Below are 27,282 nucleotides of genomic sequence, written 5' to 3'. Positions count from 1 at the left end.
GTAAAGGACACCACCAAAACGTATCACACAGGCTTGTACACACAATATAAAGCGACAATTTATTTGCAAAAACATGAGTACACAATGTCACATAACGTTTTTATTTTTAATGTTATAAGGATAGACTTACATAATAATTATAAAAATTACTTACAGAATTAAGTAACAGTTTTTAAAATGTGTTTATACCTTTAAATGCAAATAAAATGGAGTATCTACATGTTTGAAAACAAAGACAAAAAATGTGGTCCAATAGAAGCCATATAGCTAGTCCAAAAAGAGAAGCAACTATACATGTATCTGTGTGACCATCAAATTGCACTGTATTTTACAATGTATTTAAAGAACAGCATCTCAAAGGGACCATATTCATTATACTGTCATTTGCCTCACACAATCAGCATTGTAACTGAAATGTAACTGAAACTAGTATCATTTTTGTTTGTGAAAATGTACACTGTTAAATCCGATATGTTATCAGAAGGACTCAATTACATACACGCACACATGCATACACCCTTCATATATAGATCTGTATACAGTTTCATTTCCCTCTCTCTCCCAATCACATAAGGCTGTTTTCTTTTCTTTTTTTTAAAAGATGTTTTAATTATGGCACTGGTAAAAGATACATACATATAAATAATTTGTCTTTGTGTAGAACAGGAGCATTGTGTAAAAGATATGATCCCTCAAATGCTGTGTAACACTGGTACCTCCACCACCCTGTTGGCACTCCACATACAACACCAGTGCATTTGATTCTATAGAGCATAGTACAAAATAAAATAAAAAATACTTTGTTATTATTCTTTTTTTTCTGAGGAAATGCAAACAAATATAAAGGGAACTTCCACAATTAGCAATACAACATAAAATCTCTGATTTTAGGGAACAAGTAACTGAAATGGAGACAAAAACACATGCATCACACTAACTTACACTTACAGGTTCTACTCATGCAAAATGAAGGGTCTAGAGTTTCATTTTTTTTCGTCCTTTTTTTTCTCACAACTTTCCACGTCGAACCCACATCAAAACACAGTACGATACTACAGTAGGTAAATGTAAAAGGCCAGTCCATAGAAGGAGTCTTTTAGTTGTTTTTACTGAAGGTCGTCCTCTCTTTGAATAAGGACAGATGGCATCACCAGGAGACAGATCCCTACTGACTGAAGACACTGCATGTACATAAAGCCATGACGGGTGATGACTATGCACACTGCTGCTGTCGCCCTACTGAGGGCTTGGAGAGTGGCAGTTGGCCGTTGACCTTTGACCGGCTGGATAAGCAAGGCAGCAAGGACCAGCTATGACCGCGTTGGTTATCCTTTTTCAGCGCTAGGTGATTATCAGGTTTTGTTTTCCCAAACTCGTATTCGATTTAGTATTTTGGTTAGACAAGCTGCCACTGTCAATCAACCTCTCAGGATCAGCGACTTTCCTACATTAGAAAGCTACATCAGACTATTTTGGGTTGTGGGAACTAAAACAGTAACAAACTTGTAGGTGAGAACGCCATGAATGAGCCATGAACATTTATACAAAAAAAAAATTCACTCTCACCCCATCAGCTACAAGGCATGAACATGGTTTGTGTTTTTTTTCTTTCCATCATGAAAACACAGGACACCACTGAAGCCACTTCAGAGACTTGGTTGGTGTGTTCTCGTAGTGCACAGTCACAGAAAGGCGGGAGAGGCAAGGAGAAAAATGTGTGTGTCAGGAGTTGAACACACTTGAACACTACTCTGTGAGGTAATGAGCAACATCTGGGACTTATTTTTTGAGACTTCGCTGGGCAGCTAAGAAGGATTGTAACATTCCAACAGGGGGCCCTGGTCATCCGGTGCACTAACTTCTGGGAGAAAAATGGAAATGACAACAAAAAGATATAACAAAACGGGGGGAAAAAAAAAAAAAAAAAAAAAAAGCCTAAAAATGTAGAGTTAAATAATGACTAACCATTCAATGGTTACCAATGAGGCACAAATGTTTAGGCTCAAATTGAGGCAAAGAGAAAGAATAAAGAAGGCTAATACGTATTTCAAACATGAACAAATTGAAAGAGCAATGTAATGTACACTTGCCTTTTCTAATTACCTTTAGCTGACTTGTTGAGTGTGGTCTAAGAAAATGAAATACTACACACATCTCTGCAGTCTGAATATTTTTAAGGGTATGAGTAACAGTTTGAGATGATGCACACAAACCTTTTAATTTCAAAATAAAAATGGAGTAAATAAAAAAAATACCTAGATGTAAAATCTAAAAAAAAAAAGGCAAACAATGTGCAGAAATAATCACTTTGTGAACTTCACAAAAAAGATACAAATAATCATTGTGCTACTTATGATTGTTACTGTTCTTAAATATGTCATAACCATAAATGAAATGGTTAAGGGACTTTCAAAGACATACAAAACTTCAGTCAACTAAAACAAGAACAAATCCAATCAGTTTTGTTCATTCAAAAAATAATTCAAAGTGACCAAATCTGATTAAATCACAAAAAGGAACAACACAAAATTTCAAGTGCTCCAATTCTCTCTCTTTCAGAGATAATCTGAAAATTAGTGCTTAAGACAAAACTGTAATAAAACACACTGCATCAGCATAGAATTGTAGGTCTGCAACACTGAGTATGCTGTTTATCAAGAACAGGGGCAGAACCAAGTAAACGGAGAAAAAACAAAAACAAAAAAAACAAGACAGGGCCGTGCTGGGATTTGCACACTGCATACATTAAATTCGAAAAGAAAACAGGAAAACAAACAAACAAAACAAACCAAACCAACAACGATAAATAACCGTTTTTTTTTTTTCAAATCTCTGATAAAGTGTGACTGGGCGATGCAGGTCAGAACACCATAGAAACCAAACAAGTGTGTGAGGCCGCTCTCCTACGGAAAGCTGCTGGAGTCATTGGCCACATTTAACCCAATGAGAAACAATGACAAGAGCTGACTCAAAAAATGCAGAGTGCAAGGTCCCATCAGGCATTAGATCTCCCTCTCTCTCTTTTCACTGTTTAAGTCAGGATGATGATACATCTTTAGAGATCTTCTTAAGGTTTGTTAAGGTCAGACGGCCTTAAGAGAACTTGGTTCCTTCACCTAATTCTTCTTGTGTGACAGCTGAGCGTCGTGCTACACAGAGCTTCCTCTCGCGCTGTCGCTCCCAAAACAATCAGACGCTCAACTAGTGGCAATCTAAAGGCTCCAGTGAAATGTCCCATCTCGTCTCCGGTAAAGATGTCACAATGAAACGCTTGAGAAAAAAGTTTGGCAAAACTCAATGGATTATGTTCTTTTTCCCCCTCCCCCGTTTCTCTGACAGATCCTCTCCTCCAACTCCACACTTAACTGCAACCAACCTCCTCCACAAGCCTGCTCCTACTCAATCCACTGGCCTAGGAGGTTTTTACAAGGTCGTAAACGTAGATGTGAAAGTCGTCATCGAATTTGATGAAATAGACAGAGGGCTTGGCTTCAACCTGGTGGATGACCATGCCAGTCCGTTTGGAGCCGTCCTCTTTGGCGTATTCCACCTGTTTGCCCACCAGGCTGTCCACCACCTCGCCAGGCTCCCTCTCCGCCGGTGGGGAGTCATCTGAGGGGGGAGATAAATATCAAGACCGTTTGACCCCTATAACAAAGCCTAACAAACAAACATCAAGACTGTTTCACCCTTCAACATGACCAACTCTGGACCAGGATTTAAAAGTACTATTTTTATTTCTTTTCACAAAATATAGGATGTTTGTCGGGGTATTGCATTGGAGCTATATGCTGCGATTTAAATGAGATAACGATGCATGCATTGCATACAGATACTGTGTCAAAGTTTGCATATGTGCTCAAGCAAAGCGACTTGGTCTTCCATTGGTAAGTAAGAGCACAAATCCACTTTGTTGCGTCCTTTCCCATATTTAGTGGTTGTTGCAATAGGTTCAAAGTAAAAGACCCAAAACAATCAAACCCAAACAATCATTCTTAATGGCAGAACAATGTCTTGTCAGTAAGGCAGACTGGAGGTATGGCATAGGTCGGTGGATACTAAAGCATTCCACTTTGCCTTCGTCAAATAAACAGATAAGATGAACAGCCATGCTATACAGTGTAGACTTGAGACAACACATTAGAACATTTTGCCAATGTCTCTGTAGGTAGGCACCTCAAATGAAAATGGTAAACAGTGAACAGTAGGCTGTAGATACACACCCACACCTAACAACTGTGTCATGGTATGATATTCAGTTGCCAAGCATCAGAATTACAGCTACTTAAATGAAATGGAAAGCTTTAAGTGTGTCCCATCACCTCAAAGACACATCTGATTCTGTTCTACAGGCAGTTAAATGTGTATTTTTAATTCTGTAACAGTCTAGTTCAGATTTGTCAAATAAATTCACTGCATAACACACTACTAATAGTCCACAGGAATGCAGGGCTAAAATAGACCAATATGCTCTGTTTTCGCTGCGAGACACATCTGGATAAAAAAGACGAAAAAAAAAAAAAAAAATGCTCTGCCAATGTAAAAAGCCTGTTTTTTACTACAAGACACATCTGGATAAAAAAAATGTATAACAAATATGCACTGGCAATGTAAAATGTATTTCCATCATAATTCCACCTCTGTAGCAAAAATCAAGATCACATTCCAAAACCATCCACCTTGAAGTGCTGCATCATCATTGGGAAATTCAGCGTGAACTTACTTGAGTCAGGCATGATGCGTAGGTCTCCATCTTTGTAGTCATCTAACAGCTGATACATGTAGAGAACTGGGTCCTTCTCGTAAGTAATGTAGAACCAAGTGTTCATAATGGGCGCTCGGGCTAGGACCATCCCCCGCCACTCGTCCTTAGAACCATCCTCCGTCTCAAACATGTGTTCCACTGCCTTCCCGATCATGGTGTCTGCCAGGTGGGCATCGCTAATGCGCGAGGATGCTATTGGATGCCAAAAGCCATACGAAAAAAGAAGAAGAAAAAAAAGAGACAGGCAGGATGAAGTGAACTCATTTGTATGAAGAGAGAAAATGAAATGTAATATTCAATTCATTATAACTATGTAAAAACCTCATGTTGTTAGATTGAAAGGTAAATACATTTCACAGGGTGAAATTATTATTATTATTATATATATTCTTGGATGTTATAAGTCCAAAAATACACTTCTGGCCTATGACATACTATAGCTAGGTGTGTATTTGAGGTGCATGCTTAACATCAGATCAGTGATATCTACTGTTCTAGTGTATATTCCAGCTACACCAACATGTTCTAAGCAATTATGGCTGAGTCATGTGAATGTGCCACATAATTAGTTTTCTTCCCTAATTACATGGCCTGCAGCTAGCCGATTACTAAGGCTTTATGCACTATATGCTGCAAGTATGAATTTGAACAAAAATTACAAAAAGAGCAAAATAAATTGATTCGGACCCTGCCTTTTCAGTTTAAAACACTCAGCTATCGGAAAGGTAACTCACCGAGCCGGTCAGGCAGCACCTCAAGACCCTGCACCCGCTCGTCCTTGTGCAGCTCCAACCCATAGACGCAGTCAAAGCCGTCGTACTTGATAAGGTAGAGCGAGGGGTTAACGGGCACCTGGTCCAGCACAGTACCCTTCCATTGCGAAGCTGCGCCACTCCCCTCCTTCCAGATGTGCTGTATGCGGCAGCCTACAATGTTTCGCCGCGGCTGTGACACAGGCTTGTTAGGCCCCAGGTTGGCCTTGTGTTTTCTGTGAACAGAGGTCAAACCACAGCATACCTGCTTTGAGTGGACTTTAGATCCAATGTCAGCCTGACCCTCTATTTCTAACTGTCTTGTTTTCAAAGACTGCTCCTTCGGCACTATCAGTGCTTGTGTTGTGTCAGCTAAAATGCAAACAGTTCTCCTATGCTTATCGAAAACAGCAGGGCAATAACAACAGCTGAGCTTTGAGCAGAACCATCTTGAATCAGCTTTTCTTAGGGTCTTTCTTCAAGTTCTCCCCCCCCCCCCCTTTTAACAGAATGTATTGTATCTACAATATCTATCTACAAAATTGTAAAGTCACCAAGGCAAAGCCCCCTTACTCAATCAATCCCTCCAGTGCATATCGGCATGACAGTCTGAAATTGTATAGACATTGACTAATTGTATTGATAATGCTTATAGGCTTGGTTTATCAATGGCCATACTGGATCTTGCTAGTGGATCAGAGAGGAGTCATAAAAGGAGAAATCTAGTGATTTCTCAACAAACAGTAGACTGGGTAAACCCAGCACAATCTGCCAGTGACTCGGATTTCGCCCTGCAGCTCTGGCTGGAAACCTGCACATTTATCTCTCCTGCTTCCTGTCCACATTTGCCGGAATCACAAATGGGCTTATCCACCAGGCGGGCGCACCTGGATTGTTGGTCTGATTGAAGGAATATTCAAATGCATACATAGTAATTTGAACTATGCCCATTGATCAAGCTTCTTTTGCAGTAGACATACAGTGTAGACTCGTATACTAATTTTCAGCTTAGTCTGGTGATAGCCATGCTAAAGAAACAGAGATCTATGTCAACATCGCTGGATTTTGTCCTTTAAGGCTACAGTATCAATCTGACAATCAATTCACGAAATTGTCAATTCTTCTGAGTAAATACAGATAATACAATTATCCCTTTTGAATTTTATCCAAAATACAAATGAAATTGCAAAACCTATCCATCATGCATCTTTTTTGTCATGTGTACAAAAAAAAAAAAAAAAAAACATAACAAGAAACATAATCACCATAGTGGCTTATACCACTGATCTGCAAAATATCTGTACATAAATGATCAATGATCATCACACCCTTCAAAAAACGTCAGACACACCCATCACGCTACGGGTCTGTCTGAAGCTGCCAGCCGCCTCACTGCCTTCAACTATCTAATCCTCTAACGAGTCACTTGCCCTTACAGGCATCAAGGTACCAGTTATGAACTTTGCTTCAGACAGCCTAGCATAACAGCAACACAGAACGCCGTTGCCAAGATACCGACAGGTTAGTGGGAGTTGAGGCTATGATGTTCTAAAGAATCATTCATTGGCAGCATGATGGATACATGTATGCTGCCTTCAAAATTTGGCAAAACGAAGGTATCATACATGTTTGGTGATTCGGAAATTGCCTTCAATGGCAAGACCTCCAGATGGACTTGCACAGCAGATTCAAATTTGCTCACGATTTGTCTGGGTTCAATCAGACTATGACTCCCTTGTCGGTCTTGTAAAGACTTCAAAATGATGATTAACAATTCAAGCACTCTCCACGACCTCGATTTCAAAAACATTGAAATGCTTGACTGTTTTCAAGGTTTGTGGGATCCCTGGGTATTGCCAACAGTGGAATGAGGAGCATCAGACTTACTTGTGAGAGTTCTTTTTCTTCATCATATTTGCAGACACACCTGCATGCCCTACTGAAGCACAGTCAAAAAATAAGAACAGAGCAAAAATGAAATATCATACAAAACACCCTTTGCGAAAAACACAAAACATCTGCACAAATTCACCAGAATCCGTTTGGTAGCACCAAAATGCATTACCTGCATCAGCTCGTGATCTCTGTCCCGCGTTCTTCCCGAATGGGGTCTTCATTCATCTGGGTGTGGTATGCAGCCAGGCTGCCAGACTAGGGTGAAAAAGTCACTAATACTCCTTTTGGTAAAGTACGCTGCTTTACTGGGGAAAGGGGCGTGCGCACGACTCCTGGTGTGCAGTCCAACAAAGCAAGCCAGCCGGGGAGTTGGAACGTGGGGGTAATTAGGGGTAGCCAGTGGGGAACGAGAGGCTGCTACCTTCTCCGTCAGGAACTGGGGGTTTTGGGCAGGAGGGCCCACACTGCCACCCCACCCCTCTAGCACAGCAGTGCGAAGAACGCTCCACAGGGCTCTGGGTACAGCACCTAAAACCTGCCAGAAGCACACAACAGAAATACATTAAAGCTCAACCAGAAAAGGAAATCGATATCATAATAGTTCATCCACAGATGCCTTGATATCTCTTTTTAAGGATCTTTAGACACAAACATACCCATACAAAGAGCACACATATGCACACACACACACACATACACCAAATCCTCAAGGTGCCTTTGCGTATATAAGCTTTTGAAAAAATAAATAACTTGCTACTTCTGGAAATGGATTCCATGGCAACAGTCCACCAAGTGAGTTCGTTGTGTGTGTGTGTGTGTGTGTGTGTGTTAAAGCGAGGGCGAGAGCGAGACAGAGAGAATTTTTTTTTTTGTTTATGACAAGCTGAACTTGGAGCGACTTGTTATCCAACTTTAGCCAACTTTAAAACATTACACCACTAATTAGGCTAGTTTGGCATCAATATACAAAAGGCAAGCAATTTTTTCCCATGATGCTCTGCATACGCACAAGCCGTTAATGCTCATGTGACGTCCTTGATGGTCCTTGAAGGTTTTTTTTTTATCCCCTTTCAATAAAGTAGTTCCCTTCATGTAGAAATCTCTCATGCCATGAATGAATAAACTGATCCTGACCAGTGCTAAAGGAAAACATCCTGAACCACTTTAGTGCCACTAAAAGGCTAATAATCCCCATGCACGTATTGATTCCAGTAGCATTTTGTGTTTGATAGCATATCAGTTATGATAGTGTATAACTGCATGTCCTGACTGCAGTTTGGACCACATTGTTAAATTGCGTGCTTGAGAAAATACTTTTCCATTTGCCTTATGTTGATGATAACAAAATCAGACAACTATAATTTAAGCCTATCGGAGACAGTGAAAGGCTAGGCATTGAAGAGTTACAGGGTAGTGGTGTGGAGCTTTGCTTCAATTGCCATTTTGAAATACAAAAGTTATCACAGCACTGTGACTGTATACCAAGTATTCCATGTTTTGTTTTCAACAGCATGCTCCCTCTGTCTGCCACCTCACTTGGAAATCAGATCTGAGGACAGGTCTCAACTGGAACATTACATTATTCATTAAGCTGATCCATAATACATCGGCTGAAGCAAGATGTTCTAGAGGCCACAGCACAAAAAGATCTGCCAATCAAAGTGACTACTCACATATGACGTCATGTCACCCATTCAGGTACAGTGGGGCGGTAAACATAAAAGGCACCTGCTTTGAAAGGCAGCATTTCATATTTTTTTCTGTCAAAAACACAATCTCTTGATTTTTCTTGAGTCTCTTGAGTCAAGCTGAATATTGCCTTCAGACAAACTTAATTTCAGAAGATAAAAGGCGAGATTTAAGAATATCCTGACAGGGCACAACACTGAGAAGGCAGAATAATTCTAGTTTGAACTCGTGACTCGTGGATTGTCAAGAGAACCTCCATTAACAAGCTCCATTTCTCAGGCAAACAGAGACCTCCTCCAGTTGAAAACCCTCCAGTTGATTTCCTTTTGCTCAACACGAAAAATAATACAAGTATCTCTATGAGTGAAAAGTCAACTTTGCCAATATGTGGAGATCCATGATGTAGTTGGTGGTCACTTTTACTTACTTGTCTCCGCTATGTCAATAGGTTCACTGAATTCTACCTCAGGATGCAAACAGGTAGTAAAAGAGGTAAAAAAGGTGAGCATTGTGTGGAAAAACCAGTCACAGGTCAGGAGGTTTGGGGGCATGTTGGGGACAAATGTTTGCAAGGCTTGTGTGAAAACCAAACCACTGCAGCAGTAAGCCCAGTCCAAACCCTAATCCCTTCTGATTCAATTTCCATTATTAGACTAGACATTAAAATAACTTCTTTTGCAGATTCGCACCATTAAATTAATCTGAAGAATGAGCTCCTACACTATGTATTTATATTCACAACACATGGACAGATATATCAGAATGACAAGCGAGTATGCATGTAAACCAGGCTATGGTCAGCGGCGCTACACTCTGGGGGCATGTCCGTCAGCTCCCATTTATATTCCCACAGATTGTAGCAGTGTGGCTGCCTGGCTACATTAGCTAGTGGCTGTTGCAACAACTCAAGCTAGGTAAAACTGATTGTTTTAGTTTTTTCCGTACTGACAGTACTCAGTGATCTCGAGAAGCGGAGACCTACGTGAAAACTCGCCGGAGCTGGGCCACTTCTGATTGGTGAGCATGTCTACTGCATGAAAAGCACAGCAATACTGTTAAGTGAGCTACGCTGTCTGCCACACAAGGAAGATTACATGATGATCATAGATCTCACAAGATTAACGATTGGGACTGAATAGCAAGCTGCACTATTAACTGCAGGCTGTGCGATTATCTAATTGCATGAGTTCAAATTGCGATTTCTATTAAAAATTGATTATTTGTGCATCCCTCTATCGTCCAGACATCCCTCTCTGGCATCATGTCACTGATGAGGTGGGGCCATTCATCACGGAGAAGGACTGCAAGGAACTCCTCTGACCGGTAGAAGACCAGAGGTGAAATATATTCCTCAGTGGGGTGACTGTGAGAATGTGTGAAAATGATTTAGTGCTCAGTCAATTGTAGAGTAAAGACTTGCAAAAGAGCCATGGAGACGGTAGACTCTAGTGACCACAAGGCCTCAATGAATCTAAATGATTGGGGGGGGGGGGGGGGGGGGCTAGCCCTAGATGATGAAGCATGCTGCTGTGTCACAAGGTCTACTTGATGATAACAAAATATAACGATTCACCATTGTGGTTTGATGCTTTTCAGCAGCAACTCATCCCGTTTACCATACTCTCTGACAAAGACCCATCATTCAAATGACTCCATAAACAGAATGCAATATGAGTGGATAAGATACACCCATAATCAATACCAAACAACCCATTCAAATACAAAACACAGTGAAATACTAGTATTACTACATGCAGTCATTTTTCTCCATGTGCCCTAAATTCAAAAGAGACTCCATTACATTTTACTTTACAAATTTTGCTCCGTTCATGACTGTTAACCCACATTAAATCTGCCCAGTGAAACCAGAGGTCAGAGAGGGTGTGTAGCGTAGACAAAAAAAGAAGTTAGCCTACATTTGTCACTGCATTTAAAAACTGCATTTCTTCAGTATGGTCACTGACAACCTTCCTTTCAGCAATGTCAAAACTTACATTATATAAACACAGAGCTAAACTGATTTAAGCCGTAGGCGACTAGCAGAAAGAAACACAATGCTGTTATCAGGAAGACACCAGCACCTACGTACACTTCTAGAGATTATGTATTTCCCAAAAGAGGCATAGGAAAACGCAATAAAAAAACTCCCCAAAGGGCTGTATTTGGCTGTGTGCCTAGTCTGCAAACAGGTCCAGAATCCCGCCGATCATGCAGGAACCAGTGCCACTGATACACATTCTGTTCACTTGAAGCTTGAGAATTCGGTGGATTCTGTGTCCTTTCCTCTATTCTGTTCCCTTGACAACAACGGGAGGTCAAAAGAATAGATGGCCTAACCTCAGCAGAAAGAGATGCTTAAATCACTGGGTTGCATTCCTCTATGGACTTACTTCTATGCTCATTAACAAGTCAAGAGACCAGTCCTGAGGTCATACCTCCATTCTCTTCTGGATGATGGGACTTTACACAGGAAGTTGAAACAGAAACTAATTACACACACCAGTGGTGTTGAGGAGAGGTTAAAATAGCTTTTTTTAACCCAAAGGTGGTTTAAGCCTGCCTGTATTTTTACTCTTGTTCCATATCTCTTACAAATGTGGGTTTCAATTCAGATATGCTGCACTCAAATGTTTGTACAAAAGGGGGCAATTTCCTATAGGCAATAAAGCTAAGCTTGCAATCTGTTTGACAGCTGACATAACCTTACAGACAGGCACAAACACACCCTGAACCTTTTTCCACCAAATGGAAATTCCTAAAGACGCTATATGTACGCCTAACTAGAGTGTTGGCTAGTGATCCAACCTCTGTGCCCTTCGCAGAAGTAAACATAAAGTTTGGTCAAGGTGGTGGAAGCTGATAGCCTAACAGTTAATGTTAACAGATGGGCTTAAAACTGCGCTCTTTGTTGATATTAAATACAAGATAGCCATGCTTACGTGGGTCTGTTCATAAATCCAATCCAGCAATCTAAAAATGGATTGAGTCTCTGTAATAGTGGAGTTTTCTATCTCTACCAACTGATAAACAGTTCAACTATCATTTTTCAACCTTATTTCAGTAAGTAAAACACATTTGTGATAGAATGAGCTATGCCAGTTATCCCTGCTTTGCCGTTTTTACTACAGTGACTGACTAGCACCTTAAGGTACAATCTAGTATCATGACAGAACAGGCCAGGGCTAGCTTCCTAACTTTAGTACATGTCTCTGTCAACAGACAGCATGGGTGTTTTTGTCAACATGGCTATTTCTACACATTTTTACACATTCCAACTATATACAGCACCTTTAAACATAAATCCACCAACCCAAAATAGTTGACCAACGGCTATGACCAATTGGAACAAACACATGTTTGAATGTGTCCAAAATCATAGCACAGCTTGCTGAGCACCAGCGTGGCTAAAGACACTGACTTAATACAGCAGAATAACCATTGCAGTTCAACCCCCGAAACTCTGAAAGCTGCAGTTAATTTCACTACAACATTCCATACGTGACAAAGCAGAGGTCCACAGAAAACAGCAATTACAGGTCCAAGCTGGCTTAGATCTGTCAGCTTGCATTCTGGTAAGATACTCTTTTACACACACTTCACAAAGGCACCTGTGAAAATATGTCAGGTGAATCTACTGTGAGAGTAAAGTAGCTGCAGGAGCACCTCTTAAATATGAACCATACAAACAGAATGTCGAGACTTGTTGACTCAGCTGTGAGAATGAGTGATGGACATGACAAAATACAAATAAAATGGGGGCATGCATACATTAACCAAATACACAACAGTATGGAGGTTCTTAATATCATTCTGCAATTCCTCTCAAAGCAATTTTAGGCCACCCTACACAACAAGCTGATCTCTTACAGATAGCATAGAAGAAAAACGAATCACTTTTGGATGTAAATGTTTAAGAGAGGACAGTTCCAAAATGTCTCTTGCATGTGCTAAATGTTGCAAATGATGCAATCAAGTTTGAGAGGTTTTTTTTTTTCAAACAGTCTCATACTATATAGCAGACGCCAAAAACCGCAAAAGTAAAAAAGAAACGATAATTAGACTGTTTAACTTGAAGACTATCAGCCGAACAACTCAACTCTTGCTGCTCTCTATCAGCTGAGCTACATAACTTCGTAAACAATTCAAATTCCATAAAATGTCACAGCCGTTCATCACTCAAAAAAATCGTTTTCTGTGCATCATTACTCAAAACCAATGATTACAATCTCAACACAGGTGTTAAAGAAGATGGCAATGAGGTCATCATTTGATACGAAAGACAAAACAATAGAATGCCACCCTATGTTTCTCCACACTAGTCTATCCCTAGTGCCGATAAGCTGGCATGTGATCAATTAGTCCTGCGGTGGGGGGCTCATGAAAATGTGCCACAGACTGTCATGAAATACAAATGAAGTGACTGGCGCGGTACCACCGCCCCCTCCAAACAAAACATACTAACGGTCAGACAGTCGTTTGTCTGTGGCAGCTCATTTTTAACAAGGTAGACATAACTTAACAAGATGCAATTTGACCTTAGTGAGAAATGTCAAGGAACCAAGATAAGTCATGCAGCGGACAGAGGTGCTCACCTTAAATTTCAAATTGGCGAGGACATTCAACAATGCAGTAGCCTACCTACGATCAGTTGGCCGGATTTTGTTTCAGCCTAGGCTGACGGGAAAACGTTATTGACCTAGCTAGCATACTCGCTTAAGCCCTTCATGAAAAAGCCACAAAAATTAGAAAGAAAAGATTGGCCTGCTATTGTTGTAATTGCATTCAGAACTGGTCAAATAGCTGCATCGATATGTGTGTTGAAAGGAGGTTAGATAAAGATGACATTACCTTTACAATTCTGTTGACAGATAAACATATAGGATAGCTGACATTCTGTCGTCAGGAATAATGCTCACGTTGACTATTAATGTTCTTTGATTAAAGTAACATTAACATTAGCAAGCTAACGAGCTAACTATAAACGGTACAAATTGGTAAATCTTAATGTTACTTGGCTGGCTAAATCTAACGTTACAAAAGCATATCGGCAAGACAGCAAGAACGACTGACCTAATTGTTTACATATCGAAATATTACCTCTAGGATAGTGCTATATGCAGTGCTTCAGGATGAAAACAATGCCTTGCTAGCAAGCTGGCCACCTTACAGAATTTGATGCAATGCAAGATAAATACCGTCTGCATTAGCTTGCTAGCTAGCATAGCAACCTGCACGGTACATTAGCTATGCTGGCAGCAGCGGCAATGTCAGCCATGTTGCTTCACTATTATTTACAATCCCCGCAGCAGAGGAGAGAGCAGTGAAACCGTGCAGCCGAACAAAGGAGGGACTGTACTCAGTCTGACAAGAAACACATTTTCAAATGAAAACAAAATGCCTGAAATCTGCCTCCTTTCGCCCCGCTTTGATGGACAGCCGCGCGCGTACTTTCTCCCACAACTCATGTGTCTCATGCTCCCTCAGGTAGACTGCATCTGGAATGTTTGGCGGTTTAGGTTGCTTACCCGCTTAATTGTTTAATTACAGCAGGCTAAGGAGAATATTTCACCTCCCGCTTTCCTCAGCAGCCCCAAGCAGCCTCCGTTTGATAGGCGCAGGCAACCCCAATTCTACGGCCGAGCCTTCCCCTCCCCTTCTTTCTGCTAAAAAGGGCTCCTTATCTAAAAGACGGGAAGCGCCATAAATGCAGTCTTCCTGCAATATAGTGAGTCGTTGTGCACGGTTGTGCATCCCCCATCTTTTCTTCGCTGAACAGGAGTAGACCGAACAGGTTTGCGCTTGCGCAAGCACTGCGACAGGACTTGAGTTGGGGGCTGGGGGCCCTCCCAAAAATTCCACTACATTTGTTACAGCTTAGGTTGTTCAAAATGGTCAAAAGGCTTATTTTTTTTCATGCCTGTTTTCGAACACCTGGTTAGGTAATTATTGCTCTGCCATTTTTTTTTTACCTAAATGATGTAGCCAAACTTAATTATGTTCTGGCATAGGCCCAGGCAATGTCCAACAAAAGCCTACTTTAAGCCTACTTAAAGAATAGGTCTACTTTATCATCATTTTATAATAGGTGAACTTGAAACTATATATATAACATATATAACTATATTATATCCTTTGAGGACTGGGTTGGTTAAACATTCCTCCAGGCCTATAGAGTCTGCATAAAATAAAAGATTATTCTCAAAGAACTATTGCCCTAGTCTAGGCTACATCAGGTGTATAATATCCATTGACACCACACAAATGCTGTCAGTCAGACACCCACATCCTTGTAGAATACTATGTGGGTTAGGCTGGGTAAACTCTGGATTTCGCCCTGCAGCTCATGGCTGGAAACCTGCATACTATCTCTCCTGCTTCCTGTCCACATCTTCTGGGTCCAATTACAAACTAGCTCATCCAAAATGCACACCCGGATCGTTGGTCTGATTGGTTGAAGGACTTTCCAAAACCATACGGTGTCATTTGAACTATGGCCATTGATCACACTTGTGCAGAAGGAATAGTGCAGACTCCCACTATTGTTCAATCTTAAAATGGAGATAGCCAGACTATATGTGGGTTATAGTTGTGAACTGTGCCACATAGCTTTACATTATTTAAACATAAAACAATTGATTGAAAACGGAAAAAGAACATTTTTGATTCTGTTGACATCATATATTTTAAAACATAAGTTAGACAGGCATGATACAATCTGATCATTGATTTTTATGATTAGCCTAGACAAAATAAATGTGAAAACTTCTGGCATGCTGCTGGTCACATGCCCTTGAACTGTTGCATGATAGACAGCAGGTGCTCGCTGCGTTTTTGAATGTTGCTCTGCTCTTCTTTGAGTTTCTCCTGTTCATGCAAGACTTCTTCCTAAACCAACCATTGAAAGGAAACATGAACATTTGTGCATTTCGACACTGGCAAAAGCCTGTCTAAAACACTGCACCTCATTGATCGTGTTTTTGTGTGCATCTTGTTATTTCAGGCTTATACGCACCCGCAGTTTACAGAGCTCCTTCCTCTCCTTGTCATTCTCCTCTGCTCGAGCTCGCAGCCACGCCTCATTCTGAGTCCGGTGTTTCTCCAGCATTTCCTGAAGTTCCTGCCCAACCAGATTCCCAGAACTTATCTAGATGCTCAATGTCATATTTGCCCAAAATTCTTTTTTTTGTGTGTGTGTCAGATATAGTTAATAACCAATGATATCATTGAATTCAGTGCATTAGGCCTTTTAGATACAATACAATTGAAGTTATAAGATGCTGATACATATTATCTTATGACAATTCCTTTATGATAATATTGCAAACTACACCATACTGTCAGCTACAAACCTACACAAAATCAGCTGTAAAGTTCCTGAAATAAAAGAATCTAGCTGCAAGCAGTGATGAAGAGGTCAAATAGCCCAACAGGCCAGTTTCCATGGAAACTTGATCAGTTTCCAAGGAATGATCCAAGGAATTCAATGCATGACTCAAGGAATCGAATGGTACTTCATTATAGAAAATCAGGCAAATGGTTCCAAATGTATGGATACTGTAAATGCAACCCAAACGTCAGCCCATTGGTGGCGCTAGAGTGCTGAAGGCGCAGACATGAAACTTTGTGAAAAGAATCAGTGTGTCAATTTGTACATATTTCACAGTACGGTTCTAGTCCCATTGAAGGAGGAAAGATGAGTAAGAAAAGGTAGAAGCATAATGGGGTCAGTTTACTTACTAGGCCCTCAAAAATGACAAATAATCCCTAAACAATTCTCAAAATAACTCATGATAAAAGAATGAAGACATATTACACTGACACACCTGTTCCTGTTTTTGGTGGTGGATTCTGTAGGCCTCCTTTTCATACTGAAGAGCCTCTGCAGCTTGAACAAGTTCAGCCTTTCCTCTAAACAAATGGTGTCACACATGGTGAAGTTCACCAGTCAGTTGAGATAGCAGCCAAGATAACAGCATACATCTATTAATCCATTCCTCACCTGTCTTTAAACGGCAGAAATTATTCATACCAATTGTCACTACCATGCTATGGGACAGACATAACATAATGCCGCAGACTCCCTCATCATCACTGGATGCGGACAAAGATCATTGAAGGTATAATTAGTGTCTGAGAAATCAGTCTGGTTTCAAACCAGTCCATGACAATGCGAGGGGGAGCCAACTTTTACCCAAAGGTTATTGAATTATCTAGGAATGGAAGCTGGGGTGCACAAAGTCACGAGAGATAATTAATCCAGACAGACAGTATAGACTTATTGAATCAGACTGCACAGGCTATTTGTAAACAGGATTATCAGTGAAGAGTAGCAGGCATTCAGCTGATTCCTTAGGGTTGAGTTATACTTGCCTACGAATTTGCATCATGGTTGCCATGCGTATACTGTGTTTGTTTGGTGCGTAGGTCACACTTCGATGCGATGTAACGTGACACATCCTCAAGATGAGTTTCCCCTAGGGGATCAATAAAGTATCTATCTATCTATCTATCTATCTATCTATCTATCTAGATGCAATCTGGGGCCAATCATACGTTTCGGCTGCATTGTTCTGCAGCAAGTATGTCGACAAGAGAGGCATGTAGGTGTTGCGTTACTGCCAATGGGTTTTCCCGATGGTCAGGGGTGTGTATACGGTAGTGTAGACCTTGAAGCATATAACCGAAATTTTATTGGCTGGTGCCTTGTGCTGCTGTCCATCGGTGTAGCAAAAGAAAATTTCTCAACTTTTTACAGAGGCGACGGGAGCAACGCAACACAACCACAATTCACTTTAGCAACAGATGACGCAAGTCCATGTGAAATGAACGACATGCGTCTCATGCAATGCAAGCATGAATAGGCACCGTTAGAGGTCAGGAGCTGGGTTGAGTAGAACAAGAGGAGTAATATCTAAAGAACTCTATCTCCAAGATGGATCACAGTGAATCTGTACCAGATCAGTGCTGTATCTGAATAGTGAATAGTTTCTCGAGGTCACCAAGTAAAGTCGGTGCGGGGAAAAAAAAGAGTAACAGAGATCTATGTGACAAATTGCTGGATTTCTCTTTTAACTAATCAATCAATCAAGCAAGCAATTAATCTCAAAAGCTATGAATAACTGCGCACATAATTTTATCACATTTATTACTTTTATATTCATGTCATCCTCCTTGACTGTGCCACTTCTGGTTGGTAGGTATTCGTATTGGTGCTGTGCTTCTTTTGTATTTGGGAGTGCTCACCAATCAGGGGTGGCACAAATTAAAGAGACATTTGGAATACTGAACTGAAATCGGTTCATTGACATTCAAATATCATATCGCAAATTATAATTACAATATCTGTCATTGCGCAGCCCTCCTCACGTCAACTCCTTCTAGAACCTAGACAAGGTTCTGAAGATGAATAAGATATTTTTGTTGCATTAATTTCCCCCATGCTCTCCAGGTCATGTGCATCTTCGGTATGTCCACATACGTTGTAGGGTACTGTTTTAGAATTTTGCTTCCTCTTACATGACAATGATAAAAAAATCTCTACAGTACATCAAATAATTATAGGCCTATACCTACAGTATATAGGTAACAGTCACTTGCTCTAGAGACTCTTACCTTTCCCCGTCTGTCTGTCAGACTCTGAGACATTCTGAACACGAATATAGACAAAGAATGCGAGCAGGACATTATCATTCATTTTCATGATCGCTCAGTGATCCTACCCTGCCCCTGGCCTTTGTACCTGAAATGTCTGTTCTATTTTAGTTTCTGGTGGAATACAGAACAGGCCTGTACCTGTCCAGTTTTTGGGCCTCCTCATCTAACATGGCAAATGCTTTGTGGATCATATCGAGTGCCTCATCACGGACTGCAGTGAAATCTCTGTGTCCTGTAGGCTTGAAATTAATTTTATATTGTAAAAGATGTAACTGAAACAACTGAAACATTTAGGCTACACAAATTCTATTTTCATATTTGAATTTTAAAGGTTGGTCAAGCTAAAGCTCAGCCTTAAGCTGATTCTGTTCTGTTACGTACCTCTGTAAAATCACTTCTCTCATATGTTAGACTTATTGATGATTTACTTAGTTCATACTTCACATTGGGAACCTTTGTTGCAGCAAACCTGTAATAGAAAGAAAACACCCAAATGAAACTGCCATAGAAATTTGAATAACAGACATGGAGCATCTCACATGAAACTGAAACTGAAAAAAGAAAAACTAAAACCCATGAGAAATTTACATTTACAGTAAGTGCTGTAAGGAAATGACAACCCACAGCATGGCTAATCACCCAGAATTATTTAAAAACTCATTCAAAGAAATATTGACTTTTAAATCATAAATGTCAGACTCTCTCCAACACAGGCACCACTGCACTTTGTGTGCAGTTAATTCATGTGGAAATGAAATGTCTTTGCCCCAGCATAGCTCTCACCCATTACTAACTCCTTGGAGACCAAATTCAGAGAGGATCTCCTTCATCACTATGACAGAGATAAACAGACACGTCATTAGTTATAGATGCCCAAACCCATATCACATCTGTGTGTAATGCTAGCCTTAAATGTACTGTGTCGATATCATAGTCACAATAAATCACCCTGGCAAAAACATTACTTGATATGAAAAGTGGGCAAAGCCATTAACACAACCACAAACAGACTGGACAAAAAGCTTGCAGTTCAGAAACACAGGTTCTGCGGGGTGTGTTTCTTGGAGATGGAATCAGTACTGCTCAATTTTCTTTCCAGTTTATGAAACAAGTTTATATGCTGATGGCCTTCATTTAATTTGACATACTATATAATACAATGTAAACTGTATACATGGACAGAAGAAATACCTGGTTGTCTTTCTGATGGGTTAATTAATTTCATCACTTTCAAGTCATTGAATTCCTGTTCTTCATTTCTGCCACCGAACACATACATCTACAGAAACAACAGGACGGTTTTGAAGAGTATTAGGCCAGTCAATCTAGTGTTTGACCCATAACTAATTGCAATAGTAATCATTCCAAGTTTTTTGTGATCCCTAGGTATATCTAATTAACATATTAAAAATCTACCGATTTATATTTAGTGGAACATAGTTTTTTTCAAGGTCAAAGGCAGCAATTTCCAATGCATTTTGCCATTGGGATTTACTACAGGTGAAATGGGTAAAATTTTAAACTATAGATATCAACTTGAAACTTTCACAGTTGTTTACTCACATCAAGGCAAAGAATTTTTGTATTGCAAGTTTTCTGAAATGTGATGTTTAGATATGCAAATGAGACCAGTTTTACTTAAATATGCAATAATTTGGATATATTTCTAGAACACTAAATCTGAACAATAGGTACAATCAGCTTCAAAATGATTGCTGCATTTTGCTTATATATTGGATACCAAAAGCCAAAATACAATGGGAATATTAGATATCACTTCATATCACCTCAGAAATGAGGATATCAAGTCAAGTCAAAATCAATGCGTTTCAATGGAAGTACATTATAGAACAAATGATTGTCAATGATATGGTATGATGGAAGTATCTCAATGCATCCCAAGTCACTTGATATGTTGTCTAAAGGTCAATATCTTCCTTATGTGACTTGGCATGCATTGAGATACTTCGATCATACCATATCATTGACAATCATTTGTTCTATAATGTACTTCCATTGAAACACATTGATTTTGACTTGACTTGATTTCCTCATTTTTGAGGTGATATGAAGTGATATCTAATATTCCCTTTGCATAGGCTTTTGGTATCCAATATATAAGCAAAATGCAGCAATTATTTTGAAACTGACTGTACCGATTGTTCAGATATAGTTTTCTAGAAACATATGCAAATTATTCCATTATTTAAGTAAAACTGGTCTCATTTGCATATCTAAACATCACATTTCAGAAAACTTGCAATACAAAAAATCTTTGCCTTAATGTGAGTAAACAACTGTGAAAGTTTCAAGTTGATATCTATAGTTTAAAATTTTACCCATTTCACCTGTAGTAAATCCCAATGGCAAAATGCATTGGAAATTGCAACCTTTGACCTTGGAAAAACGTATGTTCCACTAAATATAAATGGGTAGATTTTTAATATGTGATGCAGGAGGGTTTAAGGATCAATAAAAAGTATGAAACATTACTATTGCAATTGGTTTAAGTTTAGGCCCTTTTTTGAGCTAGATTGATGGCCTATATAGATAGACAGTAGTCGCATTTAGATTTTGCTGATTAGGCTACACTTTTTTATTATGTCAGGGCAGGGGGAGTGAAAAGTAACCTATCATTTCTTGAAAACTGAAACCGATACCCACATGGCTGTGCAAGATGAAAGTCACAAGGTTAAATCGTCGCGCTGGGGGAATGCCCACATAGAGTGGAACCTTCCACTTCATCTTTGCTTCAGAAAGAAGAAAGGATTGTTATTCAGGTAATGTTTAAAACATACAAAAACAGCAAATAGGAATGCTGTTAGCAAGGCATTTCTTTTGATATATTTAAAAGTGTCATATACATAGCTATGTAATTACCTATGCTTAATTTGTAGATCTCATTTGATGCCGTTACTGCTCCATCCGGGCTGATGATTTTACCCCCAAACAAATAGATATCCTTGGGTGAAATGAAACACCACATCACACAGTTACTATCACAGCCATTTGCATTTGTTAATACAAAATACCAGCAGGCAGATTTGTATTTTACAGAAAAGTTGGACATCACTTTTGGCATCAGCTTACAACAGCTTATTATTAGTCTGGCTATCACCATACTAAGCTCAATCGCTGGAAGTTTAGGCAGGGTTCACCCAGCCTAGCATATTACACTTAACAATTATATTACACATATTACACATTGTGTAGCGATTTGTTATTTTTACATTTTGTTGGTTTGCTTGTGTCACGGGCACGCTGACGACTACGCCGCTCCGTCTAGCCTCTGTTGTCTTATACAGTGTATGTTTCTTGTTTGTCTGATCGTTTGTTTTACAGCACTTTGGTCAACTGTTGTTGTTTTTTAAAGTGCTATACAAATAAATTGACATTGACATTGACATTGACATTGACTTAAAACCTTCTAATGTATGAACTGTCTAAAGACCAAGGCACTGCAAGTCTATAGGGAGCTTGTGTGTCTAAGTAAGTGCCTCAGAGCAGAGCACTTGTTTGGTCCCTTACCTTATCTCGGTGGGCAGTGAGGGTTTGGCCAGCGCCGGACACCGGAGACTCGCCTTTCACCTCCCACTGCTGCCACTCCAGTGAGCCTGAGGGTCAACATGTTTAATCACAGCAATGGAATCCAGTCCACGGACTCATTGGAGGCGCTACATGTGCGCCTCTCCATCTTTTCAGTGAAAAGTAAAGTTTAGAAATGGTTTAGGCTACATGCAGCTCAAACAAAAGAGAAAATGATTCCTAACAGTAAAAGCAATTTGGGTTGTGCTACAATTTTGTCTGCTAGCTGCAAGAGGACATTATTTGAAAACCGTGTAAAAAACTGTTTCTGAAAAGAGACGCAAAGTGAAATTGATGGTCAGTTGACATAAAAACGTGCAAGTCTCCTGTCCAATTCCATCTCCATTCCCATACAGTTACCTGTGCCGAGAACATAGATGTCTTTGTAATAACATTCATCCTCCCCGCATCCACCGTACACGAAAATCTGCTCACCAACAGCAGCTAAAGTGTGGTTATATCTACAAAGGAAGGAAGCGTTATCAAGGTTACATGCATGAGGATGGGACAACCCTCTACAGCAGTCTTCAGAGAAGAAGAGAGGTTTAGTCAGCCAAGGTCCTTGGAACAGTGAAGCCCGATACAGTGCCAAATAAAGAAAGAGTTTCAATGGGAAACAGATGTCTCTTAGATTCATTTTCACATGAGGTCACCTCTTGACTGTTTGTTACTGCCAACAAAGCATAGCAGCTATTCGACCACACAGCCCAGGGTATGCTTGTGAAAATAAACTGTGAGCAATATGACTGTTGGTTTGAGGAGTTTTCAGTATTGTGTTTCCAGAGGGTCTGTGTTTTTTTTAATACCACAGACATCCAAATCCAATTCCATGTTCTATTGGGTTTCCTCTTCCAGCTCACGCACACACACACACACAGTCATCTTCTTTCTGAATGGTGGTCTGTCTTACTCGATGCCATAGCTGAGCATTTTTTTTTTCTTTTTGGGAGGGATCCTGTTTCTGTTTAAATTCATTGTGCTGCCCAATTTCCTACACTAAAGAAAGGCACAATTCCCTATTCTGTCTTTAAGTGTTCTCTATTAATATTGACAACAAAGTGTTCTCTCTGGTGAAGCCTTTCCCTTGCATTAAAACACTGCCTTTGAGTAAAATCAAACAATGTGGTTAACTGGAGAGTAATGCTTCAGGCTATAAAGATAGCAAATATGCTCTGTTGTCCAATAAAGGAGCAATTTATTCAAGGTAAACAAAGGAAGGGGCCCCATGACAATGACCATATAGAATAGAGAGAGAAATTACTTTGGAATCTGCCCTTCATTTGTTGTCCTGCATGAACAGAGACCCGGGGACATACTAACACAACACAGTATTTAAAAGTTGCCTGACTAATAACGGTAATGTGTGTTCAGGTGAATTACCTTGGAGATGGTATGCTCCCTGTTGTCCTCACAGGTGTCCAAAGCATTGAAACTAAAACCAAAGTGGTAGACATTTTTTTATCAAATTGTTGTGCAACTCAATACATTGCATGTATTGTACAATAGAGTACATTCAGCCAATACAGTACAATACACATTACAGCATAACACTCACTAGTCTATAGGCCATACTGTGATGGCAGACCAACCTGTGTTGAACATCATCAGGTTGTCCATAGGCACCCCATCGAGAAGACCACCATATACATAGATGTTGTCTCCCACGGCGACAGAGCTGTGGTTGAGCGTCCTAAGAGGCACACCACCAATAGAGAGCTTCTCCCATGCCAGTAACACTGAGCAGAACAGGGCAAATGACAGCAAAAAATGTAAAGACTTCAAATAAACTTATATTTTCTTCTTGTTGCACTTAGTGTGATTAAATAGCAGTTCATTTGATAATGTTGGTTTGATTTGATTTGATTTGATAATCTGACTATTTTTTTTCTTCATACAGAAATATTCATAACTTTGTTGAACTCAACAATGGTGAACTGCCTATTATGCAAGATATTTAGAAGTTTTGTATTACCTGAATACAAAATCATTCTGTTCCAAAGCGAGAATGTCTATTGTTTGAATGTATTTTACACCAAATTAAACCTTGACCACCGTTGTGATTCAGGGCGATGCCTTTCAGGCTGTTTGTTTACACACTAAGTTAAAGATATTCAAACATATCAGTTCAAACTCTGAAACGCTGACTTGAAATTGACAGCTTGTCCAAAATCTCAACATTGCTGACCTCCACAGACAAAAAGAAGGGACAAAAAGGACAAAATATTACAATATTTACTAGGAATCGATCAGACTTGTGAATCAGAACACTATATACTGTAGGGCAAGGATATGAGTTAAAGAAAATCATAGAGGTGTTATGCACTGAACTACTATATAAATGGTATAGTATTACTGTCTTTTTCATAAGGGTTCACTTACCAATGTCAAAGCGATAGACCCCAGGGAGACACTCTTTGGCCTCTGGACTGGATGATCCCCCAAACAGGTAAACCTGGCCTTTAACCACACTACAGAAGAGTGCTATTATTTATTAGATTTACTTATTTATGCATTCAGCTGACACTTTTTCCAAAGCAACTTCCAAATAACTTTTCTATTTATTATTTCGATCTAATACTAATTTACTGTTTAGCTGGCTCTGAGTCTAAGAATTTTATGACTGGTGCCATTACTGGTATTGATGTGACATCTTTATGAAGAATTATAAAACTTTAATTTACACTTAAACTTGAGATAGAAATTGCAGGAGGCAGGAGCCAGTTTCCCTGGTCTCCTTTGCTCAAGGGCACAATGCTGGCAACCCTGATGATTATTCATCCTCGCACACGAGGAGAAGAAACTACTGCATTATTTTACACTGACTGCCAGCACGTTGACCATTATTATTTTTTACTGTAAAAGTTTGCCATCCTAACTCTCTTAGCCATCCTAATTCTCACTTACCAAAGGCTGTGTCCTTCCCTGGCTGGGGGCACTGTACCACTTTGGGGCAAAGCCTCCCATGTTACATGTGTCGGGGACACTACAACAGAAGTCATGTGTTTATCATGAATTGGCATGAACATAAATCTGTGAAATAGAATTTGCTTTTATACACATTAAATGTTGAGAGCTTTACCTGTCAGCATGTGAAAATCTCTCAGGTATGTTGGATAGGTCTCCTGTTGATCATATTGATACAGAAAAATGATAGGTTCAAGTCAAGATGCAGTTCAAGATGGTACAACATAAGCAGTAGCCTGATTTGCCTTTCAACACACACGCACACATACGCATGTACGCACGCACGCACGCACGCACGCACGCACGCACGCACGCACGCACGCACGCACGCACGCACGCACACCAAAGGTTTTGCTTATGAGCCTGACCTGAACAGCAGAGTAAACATTACTTTGAGTGAAGGAATTATTTTGCCAAATAAATAAACGTTAAACGTTATATACTTCACACAACACACACCTAGTGTGTTCACAACATATCTGATTAAAGTTTTTCTGGCTGTGAACATCAGATAAGTCTACAGCAATAGGTCAACTGAACAAGAATGACCTCAAGACAATTTCTTCTCTACATTTTATTTATTCTTAGGAATACAAAAAAGGTAAGAGTAATTATTACTGAAGCGTTCATAAATAATTGTTGTTTTTACCTCGCTATTGCTTGAGGTAGCCCCACCAAATAAGAAAGCTATGTTGCCAGCCAACGCAAGTGCATGGCCATACCTGTTAAAAAAAGCACAATGTACACACAATGGTTTGCCTATAAATACACAATGGTAATACAGGCATCCAGCTTCATTAAAATAATGTCAATATAAAATTGCCAGCACTACAACATGAAACTATAACAGTACCAGTATAACACATGATAGTTTGACATTCCAGCACACACATAGTCTGTAAGGAGATCTCTTACCTGGGGCTTGGTGGTTCTCCTCTGACCTCTTTGTCTAACCAATGGCCGCTTGCCAAAGCCATTTGATTGTCTTGAATCTCACCAGGTGTCTTTTACGTCTATGTGGTATGGAGGACGGAGAAAAACACAAATAAACAGGTATTTGCTCCTCTTTGTCCTAAGAGACCACTTCCCCCTGTGGGAACCTGATAAAGAGTACACTTGTTGCCTAGTGAAGATAAACAAAGCCCATAGGTAATATTACCCAAAGAGGCAGATTACAGTCGTACTGTGAAGGCGAGGTTTACACCGTGAGAGCATAGTTTGGTCTTAGTTTGAATGCAGCAGTCACAAGTTTCACTTTGTATTGAGAGAGTAGTCTTTCAAAAATGCAAAAAAGGCTACAATAGGCCTTTACAATATTGAATAGTAATAGTCATACATCATAAAAATGAATTCAACAAAGAACCATCACTAGACAAACTAGAAATCAAAGTACGGTAAAAAGGCTATTTTACCCACATGTCTCATGATGTTAAGTGTGTGAGGAAAACCAATTGTACAGTGACTGACCCTCTCCTTATGGTTATGGTTATAATAATTTTATAACAATGACTAGTAGGCTACATTTCTTCAGTGAGGTTCAGTCTGTGAACCTGCAGTCTAACTATTCATCCACAAACAGTGTAATGAGCTTGTTATGCTAGGGTAGCCTACTCTAAGTTTAGTTGTCCCCACAGACATTCCCAGGGCATCAGAACAAATGCATAGTAGGTTAGCCCAGAGCGGTAGATAAAACAGAGTGGCGACACTCCCATAGACCTCCATAGGAAAAAATATCTATGGCTCTGGGTTAGCCTATTGAAATAGGCCCACATAAAATTAGTAAAGAATATAACTCGGGGGAAATGAGGATTATAGCATCCTACAATGAACGAGTCTAATATTTCTTCGTCGAATCAAAAATGAACATATTGCATTGCATAATATAAAGATTTGAGCCATAAAATTGATTCACCTGAGTCAACCCGACAATAAAGCTATTTAGAGACACGTGACTTCCGGTCGCCAAGAAGCGCTGCC

The 27,282-nt window shown here is 39.8% G+C and overlaps 2 protein-coding genes across 3 annotated transcripts; both read right to left on the bottom strand.

Moving 5' to 3' along the window:
• Positions 1–82: 82 nt before the first annotated feature.
• Positions 83–14,743, bottom strand: LOC134071143 (spindlin-Z). 2 transcript variants are annotated; one of them, XM_062527749.1, is made up of 6 exons: positions 14,628–14,743; positions 7,583–7,948; positions 7,405–7,456; positions 5,500–5,753; positions 4,724–4,957; positions 83–3,612 (listed from the first exon to the last, which is right to left on the bottom strand). In XM_062527749.1, the coding sequence occupies exons 2-6, from the start codon at positions 7,632–7,634 to the stop codon at positions 3,413–3,415; spliced, it is 792 nt and encodes a 263-aa protein (XP_062383733.1). In that variant the 5' UTR covers positions 7,635–7,948; positions 14,628–14,743; the 3' UTR covers positions 83–3,412. The 2 variants fall into 2 exon arrangements, with proteins under 2 accessions (XP_062383733.1, XP_062383734.1); XM_062527750.1 differs by having other exon boundaries at positions 7,405–7,453.
• A 1,076-nt stretch (positions 14,744–15,819) lies between these two features.
• Positions 15,820–25,340, bottom strand: zmp:0000001301 (rab9 effector protein with kelch motifs). Its single transcript, XM_062528612.1, has 15 exons — positions 25,246–25,340; positions 24,721–24,809; positions 23,931–24,077; positions 23,722–23,773; positions 22,702–22,802; positions 22,285–22,370; positions 21,637–21,718; positions 21,421–21,506; positions 19,948–20,035; positions 19,540–19,588; positions 19,138–19,225; positions 18,895–18,995; positions 16,926–17,010; positions 16,115–16,219; positions 15,820–15,987 (listed from the first exon to the last, which is right to left on the bottom strand). Exons 1-15 carry the CDS (start codon positions 25,338–25,340, stop codon positions 15,883–15,885), a joined length of 1,359 nt encoding a protein of 452 aa, XP_062384596.1. The 3' UTR covers positions 15,820–15,882.
• Between the last annotated feature and the right edge of the window lie 1,942 nt (positions 25,341–27,282).

This window comes from Sardina pilchardus, chromosome 23 (assembly GCF_963854185.1).
Source record: "Sardina pilchardus chromosome 23, fSarPil1.1, whole genome shotgun sequence".
Classification (NCBI taxonomy): Eukaryota; Metazoa; Chordata; class Actinopteri; order Clupeiformes; family Clupeidae; genus Sardina; species Sardina pilchardus.
The sequence above is the reverse complement of the archived record's forward strand: the minus strand, read 5'-3'. Positions and strand labels throughout refer to the sequence as shown.